This window comes from Vanacampus margaritifer, chromosome 14 (assembly GCF_051991255.1).
Source record: "Vanacampus margaritifer isolate UIUO_Vmar chromosome 14, RoL_Vmar_1.0, whole genome shotgun sequence".
Taxonomy (NCBI): Eukaryota; Metazoa; Chordata; class Actinopteri; order Syngnathiformes; family Syngnathidae; genus Vanacampus; species Vanacampus margaritifer.
In genome coordinates this window covers 20,238,812-20,252,361 of record NC_135445.1, presented here as the reverse complement: position 1 = coordinate 20,252,361, position 13,550 = coordinate 20,238,812, and the positions used below count along the sequence as shown (strand labels likewise).

Genomic DNA, 13,550 nt, shown 5'->3' with positions numbered 1-13,550 from the left:
TCCTGTTGCAAAAAAAGAGCTGGGGTCTATTTCACAAAGGTCATTTAAGCTCTTGGTCAGTAACATGTTCCATGAAACAAACGTGGTCGGTTGCAGGTTTTTCACAATGAATATCACACCGCACATAAATATGCTGGCATTTCCGGACAGTTATCTTTTTGAGCAGTACTGTTTCACATCACAGTCCATCATCTACATACACAACTTAATCTGTCCTTATATTTGCAACATTACCAGCCGTAGTCATGCGCTCACATCACAGCATTGTGCGTTGCACTCCGCTTTTTTCTCATAACCGTTTGAATAATGCTTTTATATTTCATCTTAAGTCAAGTGCGCTTCTCCCCCGCAGGATTGCATCAAAATGAAATGTATGTATGAGCTACCATTCAACATGTTTGTCCTGTATTATTATATATATAACGTTCTCCCACACCGCCTTCCTCTATAGGGAGCCGCTGCGGTGTTGCACTTTTTTTCTAAAAACATATTCAAATTCGCCATATGATCGCATCAAGATTTTCAGTTGAGAGGGGTAAAAAAAAAAAAGCGAAAGCAGAGGGCGGCGCCGCGCACTGCATTTCCCCGTTGCCATGGCGACTCGACGAATCGGGGCTCCATTGATGTGGACTTTTTAGTGTAGTGGCAACGCCAGGTGAAACTACTCTGCTTTGATATAACTACCTCAAATCAGCTGTCCTGGAACCAAAAACGCAGAATTTTCTATCTCAGTCTATGTCAACTCGCTATTCAGGGTTAGTCTTGGTGTTGAAATGGACTCCTGTAAGAGTAGTTCATAATTTTGGGGGGTAGGTGGGGAGAGAGAAGGTTTTTTTTTTCACGTCTGATCACGCCTCAACTGTTTGAGTTTGGCCAGGTCGGGTTTGCAAGCTGAGCCGTGAGCAACTGTGGATTTTGCATTTTATTTCATATTCCACAAACACATTATTCATCAGAATACCGTGTTTAGATTAGGGTGCTGCATATGACATATTATTGCCCCATTTTGCAATTTGCGCAAGAGGGACGCATTGCGATCATTGAGTGCATGTTAAAAATGCCCCCACACGGACTGACAGCAGACTAAGGCCCTGCCCACACGCAAGCCAGTTTCAATGTATCTGCAAAAGTTTCTTACCGTTTGGGCAGTTCGTCCACACGACGGCACCGTTTCAGAGCTTGAAACTCATCATTTTTGGAACCAAGCTCCAGAGTGGAAAGATTTCAAACGCGCCCCGTACGTTCCAATGTGGATACCATATGCGGGTACTCTTCCAGTTTGATGATGTATGCTCCAATTCTCGCATGACTGCGCACGAACTGCCAGTGTGTCAACAATGGCGGATAGTCGTGTCGTAGTTGTTTTGCGCAACCTCCTTAGCTTTTACAGCAAAATATTTTGCGTGATGTTGTTGTACTGGAATCACTCGTCACTGTGTTCGTCTCACTCATTTCCTCTGTATATACTACTGGATAGCCGATAGCCCATACATGCCCATGCAAGCCTTTGAAACGACAGGGCGGCCATCTTACTCCTCCCATCTCGCGAGCAGACTAATGTATAAACAATAAATTGATTAATGTATAAACGATGAATTGCAAGGATTTTTAGGGACTTCATCTACGGTCCATAATATCATCAAAAGGGTCATAGAATGTGGAGAAATCACTGCATGTAAGCCGAAAACCAACGTTGAATGCCTGTGTCTATTTACAACTAAGTGACTATTTTGGAGGTTCAAGGTTTTGGCCCGACACCAGCGAATATGAAATTGTACATAAATATTACAATCAATATATAATTAAAAAGTACTCGTGCAGGCCTGTCATCAGGTGATGCAGAACAATGAGTGTGTCGCAATATCACTTGCACACCTTGAAGGCGTTGAAATACAGAAGTTTTCAAAGTGATGCAATGTTGTGGTCGTCGTAACTTGGAATGAGCATCTGCTCTGGCCTTGTCAACCAGGAGCAGAGGCTTACAGCATACCTGCCAACTTTTGAAAGTGAAAAAGCCTAGTAGCTAGGGTCCAGGGGCCGCATGTCGACGTCCGGTGGGGGGTTCAGGGGGGTGAAGCCCCCCTGAAGCCAAAGGATTTTTAGCATTTTCAGGGCTTAAAATGCAGCTAAGAAGTAACAAATTTTCGTTTTGATTTTTTCAACTGGTCTTTCGAATGGGTCACACTGTGGCACTTGTATCCAGATGATGTCATCATCATTTTCCTCGTCATCAGTTACGAACAACGGTACATACGAACATGTCTGCGCGTACAGTACATGTCGAAAAATGTCCGTAAAGAGATGCTGTAAGTTAAGATTTTGTATTGCGCGTAGTGCTTCTTTCCGCCGCTAATACCGCCGCTTGGCGCTGTGAGAGCTCATTGGAGGCTCTGCAACGTGTCGAGGAGGAGGAGGAAGAAACACTTCCCCCCGTGAAGAAATTCGAGGCGAAACTGTTGGCGGAGGGGTTTTCGCTGATAGATAAAGCCCTCGCACTCTTCGAGCAGCAAGACCCAAACATCGAACCTTGCCCAAAGGTTGCAAATCAAATAAATGATGCCACACAGTGCTACCGCGTCATTTATGAAGAAAAAAAAGGAAGCTGTGCAGTCGTCGTTGGATCGCTTCTTTCGGCCAGTTTCGAATAAATCCTCCAAGGGAGATACTCGCCAACCCGCATCTTCTTCTCCTCGACCCTCAACTTCTTCCGACGTGTTCTTCCATTAAGTGTCTCTCGTTCTCTCTCTAACATTGCACTGTACTGTACGTATTCTCTCTATTTTATTAAAAGTTTTTTTCAGTACAAACCAATGCCGTTTATTTGTATACAAGCCTTAAACATACTTATATAAACCTTCAATATACTTATATAGGCTTTAAACATAAATTATAATACAAAATATAGCGCTGAAGCAACTTACGAACGACCGCTCGGAACGGAACTCGTTCGTATGTTGGGGAGCGTCTGTACTTCGCGATCTCGTGGTGGAATGTTTTTCATTCTTTATTTACGATTTTAATTTTTTTTTTTTCAAGGGGAAAACCGTAGTTTTTGTAATGCAACCGTAACACCGTAATGGGTTCAAGAAAACCGTACTCATTACGGCAACACCGTAGTAGTTGGCAGGTATGTTACAGTTACAATGCACTCTCCTGCGTTCTGCAACCAAGATTTGTGGGCATAATTCTAAATCCAACCAACATTCTTTGCAAAAATACACCATTAAAGTAGCACAAAAACTTGCATGACAAAAACATTCACAGGATCCAATGAGCATCAAATAATTAACTCTGAATTATTTACTTTTTGTGGCTTTTTGTGACACCTAATTCCAAAAAGGTATCAGCTTCAACATGGGGTATAAGAGAAGAACATGAGAAGAATACATACAGTTAGTGAAATATGTGAATTTGGTTAAACCAACATTCAACGCAGTAAGACCATTGACAATACCAAAATTAAGACATAACAGTGTTTTATTGTGTTTATGTTTTACGATTAAAAGTGGGTAACTTATATGTACTTTTATGAAGCAACAATTTGACCCTTAAACGGATTTCCGATGCAATTTCCAAACAAAATTATTCCCAAATATAAACAAAATGGAGATTGAATAGCATGCTGGACTTAAGTTCCACTGTAGTTAAAATATATAATTTCCCTCTGCTCCATCTCACCTGCTCCCAATTTTAATGCACCACACACACTTGTATATACACTGGGTGGGGTCACATCCACGGTGTAGGGGTAGAGTTCGGCAATCGGCGAGCTGGCAAACTCAGTAACAGGGTGAGCGGGGGCTGTGGGCCAGTCGGGTGCCGGATGAGCCTGCCGTGCCCCGTTCTGCTGCGTTGGGCTTGGGGCGCGTGCCGTGTTGGGGTGGGGGGGCGCTCTTGGCTCCTGGGTTTGCTCTCCGGCCGGTGACCCTTGCGGGGCCCGTGTGTTGTGCCTTGTCGCTGCTGCAGCCTGGGGGATTGTGCTTGCTCTGTCCTGGCCGGGGTCGACGGCTCCCCTCTTTGGTGGAGGTTTTCATGCATGCCAGATCCACCACACCAGCATCTACCGAAATTCAAACACAATCTGCTTCTTCTTCTGGTCATTGAATCGGTGGGGACTGATGTCTGTGGATCTCACTCTGCTTCATCTATCCTTCCTTCCTTTCCCCAGTCTTTCCTTTGGTCTCTTGAGGTCTCCCTAATTTGTTGGAATTTAAATATTTCTGGGGTTGGTGAAAGATTCTGGTTGGTAACCCGGTGGGTAGAAGGTGTTGGTCGGTGCTGGATTTCACTTTCCTTTCTTTTCTTTGAGCCTTCCTCGGGTCTCCTGACAACTTCACGACTCTAGCTGGATTCTGAAGTATTCGGTTTAGGTGAACGGTATGGGATTTTTAATAGGTTTTAGGTAAATTAATGAGCACACACTCACACATATGCACACACACACCTGCACTTGCACATACTCACGCACATTAAAAAAAAGAAAAAAGAAAAGAAAAAAGAGAGAGAGAACAATGATGATGACAATGAACAATAAATCTCCCCAAAAAATATTACACAATTACAGCACTTACTGTAGCTTTCTTTCTCTACATTATTTGCCTTTCACAGTGATCTGATCAGGTTACAAACACCTGCAAGTGATACAGGCTCATAAATACCGCTTCTCATTTATTATTACAGAGCACACCTGTTACCATACTGAAATCCACCATGCCGGCCGGGTTGGTTGAGGCTAAAGCTGACAGTGCAAATATAAGGACATAGCCAGAATGGTCACCCCTGTTCTACCAAACAACAATCACCCACAGAAGTTCCTGATGCTGGATGTGAAGATGCTGCCGGGTACTAACAGGATGGTTCAGGTTGGAGCAGAAACGAGATTTGTCATTTGAAATAAGGTTTTACTTTCTGTTGTATGCTTGTGTTTGTGGTTTTGTCTTTGTTACATTGTGGGGCCCATACATGCATGTTTTTCCAGGTTTAACTAACATTTTGGGGATCAACTTGAACTTGTGGGGACATTTTGGTGGTCCCCACAAGTTCAGACCTCTTTTTGAGAGTCAAGACTTGGTTTTAGAGTTTATGTTTGAATTGGGTTATGATTGAGGTTAGGGTAAGGAATGGGGGTTGGCATTTATTTTGGCACTCTAAACCAGTGTTGCTACAGTTACCCTAAAAAAGTAGTTACGTTACTTTACTGATTACTTGATTTTAAAAGTAATTACATTTGATTACAAGTTACTTTAAAGGTCTCATATTATTCAACTTTTCAACATGCTAAAATAGTTCTCAAATGTGTAGAAGACATATCTGTGACATGCATTCGTCAAAATTGACTTTGGATCTAATATTTTTGCTGTCCCTTAATCAGCCAAAAAGTGCTCTGTTCAAAACAGCCTGTTTTAGGGGCATGTCATTTTTATGTAAATAGCTGCACCAGGCCATGCCTAGGCCATACCCTTCTCTCTCGAAGGGGCAGGGATTTCGGTCATGGTAGCCATGTGCTAATGTTGTGAATGGAAACAACTGACCATGGGAGCAGAAGAAAAGAAAAATACAGACATGTCTTTTACACATTTGAGAACTATTTTAATATGTGGAAAAGTGGCATAACGTTTTACCATAACAAAAAGTAGCATAACGTTACTACAGAGACTATGTTGTAACATTAATTTGTGATTGTTTAGGCAATTTTGCCGCAACAGCAAATCTCCCACGAACGTTATTTTGCCGTGAATGTCTCCGATTTGCCGTGAATGCTTGTAGACATTTACAAGCGGTTATGAATAACACAAATGTGCGCATTTAGGCCGCTGCACGGTCGCAACATGTAAGCCATCTCGTCGAGACCACTTAGCGGCCGGTTAGCATCACAGTCATGTCAACTAGGTGGCGAGTTGCCAGTCACGGCAAATTAACCACCGCGGATTCTATCTTGACAAAACAATATGCAACCGCTTCATATTATCCAACCACCGTCTGCTTTATCATATCTGACCTCTTGTAACCAAACAACCTCCACACGACAAATGTAGCTTCCACTTTAGGCACTAAAAATACACCAGTAATATGGTAGAAAGTGCACATCTTCTATTAGAAAGGATAGGAAGGAAGGCTAAATCAAAAATTTTAACCTTACATCTCTCCCGTTTGCAGTCGTGTCTCACTGTTGGGACCGATCCATTATGTTTAAACGTGTTGCAAATCCAGCTCTGAACAGGCTTTCACTAACAAAACAGTCCTTTGAGAACTGATGTCGGTACACGTCCTTCAAAAATAAAATGAATCCACTGGCTTCTCAAAGACTTGGTACGAAGGAAGCAACCACTTTTTCCTGGTCATTGTTTCCCCTCTCCAAGGAACATTTGCAAGCAGGGAGAGACAAAGAAAGAAGCAGCCAGCTTCTTGAATTTCAGTGGGCGTGACCAACCTTTAGCAGAGATGGTGCCACTAATCCAAGGGGGCTGGGTCAAGTGCACTTCCGTGTCTTTTTGAAGTCACTATGTCACGGAAGTTTAATCTGCTTGTTTGAAGCACACATTTTAGAAAGGAGGAGAAGGCTAAAGAAGTCTGACTTTTTTCATACCTGGTTGGAGTGTAGACAGGCCGGGGATGCATATTATTGATAGAAAACCCACTGAAGTGCATTTTAATACTATGGGACCTTAAATAGTTACATTCAGCAAAAACTGACAACACTGCTCAAAGGTGGATTGTAGAATTTACTTTTTTACTCTCAACTGCCACCTCTGGCTTAAAGCATAACTGCAGCCTCTGTGTCAAGCATGTGCAAGACGCCACTCCCCTTCATAAATCAATTCATTAAATGTATTAATATCATTATCATTCTAAATATATTTTTAACAGGCTACAGCACACCCTTGACCACACGGTTCACTAATAAGTAGTGGGAGTTGGAGTTTCACACACGTCGTGGGTCCAAGGCGGATTCAAATTGCCCGTATCACATCATCTATAAAGGGAGATTTTGAAGATTATCTGCTGATGTCATGCACGGACCCTGCAAGTTTGTTTCTGTTGTCTAGCCTGGTGGCATAGTCGGGTGCACTGCGCTCCGAGCCCTCCTCTCTACAAATGAGGAAGGCCACGCCGATTGGCCAGGAAAACTCTTTGAAAATGCTAAAACAAAGAAAACTCCTCCCATGCGAACCACTAGACTGCACTTTGCACTAGATTTGCGCCGGGAACAAAAATATAAATATCCACAGCTGCGAATGACTTAATTAATTACATTGTTATATTTTCAGAAGCTAATGCTGGTAACACAGTCAACTAATGGTAATCTGCAGTGGTGTAGTGGTCCCTGGAGAAGTGGGTATACACTCAATTCCTCTTTTAAAAACGGTAAAAATTAAAAATCTGTCATTTGCTCACAATAATAAAATTATCACAACTTGTTAAGAACAGTTTGGTAACACAAGCAGCCTGAAATCATGTAAAATGTATTTATCATGAGGCAAACAAAGTATATGTCATAAAATAGATCACAATATTTAGTAAACAATGGAAAAAAATTGTGAATCGCTGAACGGTGTGTATCTGGGCGGATTTAGAAGTGGGTATACCCTGGACTACACCACTGGTAATCTGTACTAACACTTTAGTTCTATTGGTTTTCACATGTTTGTGCTGTGGCTACCATTTTAAAGAGCTTCTTTTGTTCTAGACCTAGTAATGATTTTTGAAAAATTAATCTTAGTTATGTTAGTAACATCAACCAAATAAATCATATGGAGCAAACTTGTCATTACAGTCAGGGTTTCTTTTAATGTCCATTTACTTACCTACCTACCAAATTACTGGCAGAGAAAATCAGTGCTGGTTAAGAAATTCAGTGTCGGTTAAGAGCTTAATCACTTCCACGTCAACATTGGAATGTTGACGTGGAAGTAATTAAGCTCTTAACGTGAAGTGGAAGTGCAGAATGGCTTGCTCACAGACACATTTTCAAATAGGTAGATAACTAAAGAATTACATGGTTGTTTTATTTTATAGGCTACTTAACAGGTGGTATGTGTAATGATTTCCGGAATAGCCGGATAGTGGATCCCACAAACGCAGAGACACAAAGGGTGTGGATTGACAAATGTAATTGTACACAACGCAATTCTACGACACAAAGCGGACGAAGCCAGGAGAAAAACAGTTAACAAAAGTCACTTGCAAATTATGCAAGGAAAATAAAGTAACAAAAATACACCGAGAGCTGTAGAAACGCACAACGCGAATAAGAAAAAACTAAATACAAAACGAGCTATACAAAGCGGATAAACTAAAAGCGAAGTGGGAAAAACAACACGTGGATACCAATCAGTCAAGCGTTAAACTGAGGAAACACAAAACTACGGAGCAAAAAAGGTGTTCCACTTGGCCCTCCTGGGACGGGAATAAGGGCGGTTGGAACCCATTGGCCACGAAGAAAGGTGACTGACCGGCGGCCGAGGAGACCAGGGTGTGCATATTAGATCCAAGGCAGGTAGGTGGCCCACGTGTTGGGCTGGAATTGGCACACACAACGTAAAGCAGCTTCGAGGTCTTGGTTTGTTCTTTTAGTCTGGCCATTAGATTGCGGGTGATAACCCGAGGAAAGGCTGGAGGTTGCTCCCAATGCCTTTCAGAACCTTTTCCAGACTTGCAAGATGAATTGGGGGCCACGGTCAGACACGATATCTTACGGGATGCCGTGTAGTCGAACAACATGTTGAACCAGAAACTGAGCAGTCTCCAGGGCATAGGGGAGCTTGGGCAGGGCAACCAAGTGTGCCGACTTGGAAAAGCGGTCCACAACAGTCAGGATGACCGAGGAGCCAAGAAAAACAGGAAGACCAGTAACAAAGTCTAGTGCAATGTGGGACTAGGGACGGGCGGGCGGCCTTCCCACAGACACAGGCAGTGCAAGCGCGGAAGAATTCCACTACGTCTTGACACAGATCTGCCCACCAAAACCGCTGCGCAATAAAGTCTGTAGAACGGGAGATTCCCGAATGGCAGGCCACATGTGACTCGTGACTCATGGGTTCAGGACCAGTGGCAATCCAGTCCAGGTCGTGGATGCGGGATAGCGCATCCGGCTTTTTGTTCTTGGTTCCATGTCTATAGGAAATTGTAGCGAGTGAACAACAACGCCAACCTGGCTTGCCTGGGATTCATGCGCTTGGCCGCACGGAGGTATTGCAGGTTGCGGTGATCCGTGTAGACCACAAAAGGTTCCGGAGTGCCCTCCAGCTAGTGCCTCCATTCCTGTAGAGCAGTGACAATAGCCAGGAGTTCTCTGTTCCCGACGTCGTAGTTGGTCTCAGCTGGGGAGAGACGACGGGAGTAGAAGGCACAGGGGTGGAGTATCCGGTCGAACAGGGGAGCGCTGAGACAGCACGGCCCCCACTCCTGAATCAGATGTGTCTACCTCAACCACAAAAGGAAGAAGAAGGTCAGGGTGATGTAAAACAGGAGGACACGTAAATGCCCACTTAGAAGCCAAAAACGCAGATTCGGCCTCGTCAGACCAAAGGAAACGAAGCTTAGCGGAGGTTAGCCTGGTAAGCGGTCTTACAAGCTGGCTATAATTCCTAATAAAGCGGCGGTAAAAGTTATTAAACCCCAAAATCGTCGTAACCAGGTTTTGGAAGACAGCAGGTGCCTTAGTTAATCCAAACGGCATAACTAAATAGTCAAAGTGCCCCAAGGGGGACTTAAAGGCTGTCTTCCACTCATCCCCTTCATGGATACGCACCAGGTGGTAGGCGCTGTGAAGATCGAGTTTAGAATTTTTTTTTTGCCTTTTGCAGAGGTGCGAAAGCAGAATCAAGCAGAGGCAATTTTTTTAATGTATTTATTCTTTACAGTAATATCGTTAAGCCCCCGATAATCCGCGCAGGGCCGAAGAGTCTTATTTTTCTTATCTACAAAGAAGAAGCCCGCACCCATGGGGTAAGAAGAAGGTTGAACTGCCCGGCGGCAAGCGCGTCCGAGATATACTCCCGGAGAGCACCCTGCTCAGCCTGAGTCACAGGAAAAAGTCGGGAACTAGGAAGGGATGCGTTAGGAATTAAATCAATAGCGCAATCGTACGGGCGGGCGGGCAAGGATTGGGCTCTATCCTTACTAAATACCTTACGGAAGTCATGATACTCTTGTAGAACATTATCCAGACAAATCTCCTCCACCTGAGTAGCAGGATGCGGGAGGAGGCCCCCCCTCAGCAGAGCGTAAGTATTGCCTGTGACAGAAAAGACTCCAATTCTCCAAAATTGGCACCATCCAATTAATGTTCGGGTTGTGGATTTTAAGACAGGGCAACCCCAAAACAAGTGGTGCAGAACTCGATGGCATAACCAAAAGACTCAAAGACTCGTGATTACCCAAAAGGCGAAGAGTAAGCGGAACAGTAGAATGAGTAACAACCCCCAGAACGCGTCCGTCCAAACTATACACACTTCGTTCCTTGGGTAACGGAATAGGCTCATAGTCTAAAGCTTTGAGCACAACGGGGTCGACAAAATTGTCGCCAGCCCTCGAGTCGACCAAAGCCACCACCCTGTTCCGCGCAGTTCCCCAAGAAACCTCCCCTTTGAAGGTATTATTTGATTACTATATTAAGTGTAATCTTTGCGTGTTCAAAATAATTGCATTGAGATCTCATGAAGAAGTTTCCTTTGCAAAGATTTATTTAAGAGCTCTTAAAGACACATCAGAAAATGCTTACATTCAAAGGTAATGTTAAGCCCCGAGTGTGTTCGAATATGAAAACACCCACTCTTTTATCCACAAGAAACTCCCTCTCCCACTCACAGGCTGGACAAAGGGTTAGTAATTATAATAAGCAGACATGTGATATACCGACATGTTTACTCCAGCTCTCCTACCATCCCGGATATATGATGTTGGCAGGTAATGATCTTGGACCTTCAGTTTTTACGACTTAATGAGTAATAGCATGAGAACTTGACTCCCTTTCAGACACACACATTTCTTATCTCCATGAGAACTTGAAGGGAGTAAAAGTTCCAATACATTTCACAACAACATTATCACAGTGTTATTCATTCCAATACACAGTTACAGTATATGGCATCTATATACTTATTAGTAAATTCCTAAACAGTAAAAATATAAATTTAAAATGTTGAATGTCTTCAGTCCTTACACTGAATTTTTATAAATTCAAAACCTAGACATTTAATCCCTTAACAAACAGTTTAGAGAAAAATTCCAGCGGGATCATCATCGGATGTCGCAACCGCGGTCATAGCTTTAGAATTTACTGATTCTACCATCATATAAGATGACTTGTTTTGTACGTCTTGTTTTTCTATGGCGGTGGCAATAAGCCGCGTGCACAACGATCTTAAACAAGGAATACAGCAGCAACCACAAGTTGTTAAAAAAGCTGCAAAAACAGATACAGAAATTAAAATTGATGAAACCAAATTTTTATATCTTCCAAAAGCATCTATCCAGGTATCCCAAATTGACGTATCGATATCGGACTGCTCTTTCATTTTTTTATTAAGTGTTCAGAGCCCCTCAATTGCAATGGTTAAACTTCCATCCGGTGCAGTATTATTAGGAATAAAAGTACAACATTGTTCTCTGAACATTGAACAAACACCACTCTCTGCAAGTAACATATCAAGGGGGTTTCGATTCTGAAAAGCCATTAAAGAAGTGGCAGACAACTGGCCGTGTACAGCCTCAAAACCAGATTGAGTCCAATTTCCTAGTCTTTGAACATTGTAATGTACATAATTAATCCTATCTACATTTTTGTTAATGGTACACCACCAGCAAATCAAAGATTCAAAACCTGAAGCCACCTGGTCAGCAATCTTATACTCATCTGGGACCCCCCGTGGTACCCCAATCGCATCTATGTATGTGGGAACATTTTGATCCTGCCAAGTGGATCTTTTGGCCCTCTGAAAAGAATGAGAAAAATTTGGTTGCCAAGTATTAACAATTTGTAGAAGGTTATCAACCGATGTAGGGAAAATATCTACTGGCAGAAGGAGGGTGATGAGAGCACAATATCCCTTCATATTCAGAGGTAACTTATCAAATATCTGGCTGTCCCCACACCACCACCATATATCAGCTCTGGATTGAGGCTGGAATTTACGACCCACATCTGTTGCTGAAATGCAGTGAGTGGTGTGGTTCAGTTTTCCCAATTGTTCCCCAGTACCTGACATTTTAATATATGAAAAATCACCATCCGCCACTTTATTTGAAAAGCTTCCACCCCAGACTCCATTGTGTATTTAGTCATTTTAGGTTGTTCTGTCTTACTCATAGTTTTATCAATGCAAATTAAAATTGGAAAATAGGGATCAGTTCCAGAGGACCACGCCCACAGCATTAGGCCATAACAAAAGGTGTTATTTATGGTTACATTAGGTGGCCGGATATTACCTTCAGGAAGAACAAAAGTTAATTCGAATTGACTTCCCATTCTACGCAATGTTACTCTCTTGCTAAAGAAAACTGCCTCCCCGCTGGAACCTGACGGCCAGTATCGGCCACTTTGGGTGGTAATCAGTGAACTCCAATCTAGTCGTAAAACACTTCCTGTCAAATACCACCAGTACTTGAGCCAAAGGCCCCCCTTCGTCGGCCCTCCTCCACCAAATCCCTTCAAGGATTTAATGGGGAGTTTGACATATGTGTTTGTGTTAGGAGCAACGGTCAGGACAATTGAGTTATTATACGCCCAGGACATTATCCATGGAATTCGGGGAGAAACAACATTTCTTTTATCACGGTGTGTTGTATTCAAACTCGCGTCAAGGGGCTTAATGAAAAACCAAATTGGCACAACAATTAATATGAGGAAAATCGTCACAATGCAGCAATTAGTAGCAGAGTTCTTCTTCGAAACCATCTTGAGAAGAAGTTTGTTTGTCGAAGGAGAAGGATGTTTGTCAGTCGTTGGTTGATTTTTATTTATTTATTTTTTTAGAGGAAGAAGCGCTGTCAGCCTCTTTCCGAACCCTGGCTCACTGCCAGAGATCCAAGGAATTCGTCACGGGATTTCCTTCCCAGTGTGACTCTCGTTGTGAATTGATGAAAAGGGGCATGTGACTCAATCACCATTGAGTGATTTCCCCCTTTTAAACAGCAAATTGACACTGGATCAGCTTTTCCAGGTGAATCAACTGCAATGATGCCCAGGAAAAAGGCACTCCAATGAATCTCCTTTCAGCGACCTCCTCCGCATGCAGTTCCCCCCCACCTTGGACAGCTTGTCAGGTAGACACTGGAAACGGCGTGTTTTGGATCCGTCAAATGGCTCCAACTGGTGTGGGCGTAGATCATCAGATGGTTGCCCTGGGTGGCAGCGTTGAGCCAGAAACAACCGGCCTGGTAGAGGAGAGATGATGCTAAGTATCCCCTTTTCGATACAAGCGCACCGCACAGGATGTACGTTCTTTCACCTTGAATGGCCCTAACCACCTTCTCTCAGCCAGATACCTGCATCATCTTGTTTCGCTCCTTTTGCAAGCCAAACACTCTTCTCTTCCGGGCTTGCATCC

The 13,550-nt window shown here is 43.2% G+C and overlaps 1 protein-coding gene across 2 annotated transcripts in view; it reads left to right on the top strand.

Annotated features, from left to right (window-relative positions):
* The window catches only part of minar2 (membrane integral NOTCH2 associated receptor 2), a 54,269-nt gene that overhangs the window by 24,656 nt on the left and 16,063 nt on the right, over nt 1–13,550 (top strand). For both annotated transcript variants that reach the window (XM_077542854.1, XM_077542855.1), the window contains exon 2: nt 4,681–4,862. In XM_077542854.1, the coding sequence (XP_077398980.1) occupies nt 4,770–4,862 (93 nt within the window). In that variant the 5' untranslated portion in view covers nt 4,681–4,769. The remainder of the gene's footprint in view (nt 1–4,680; nt 4,863–13,550) is intronic.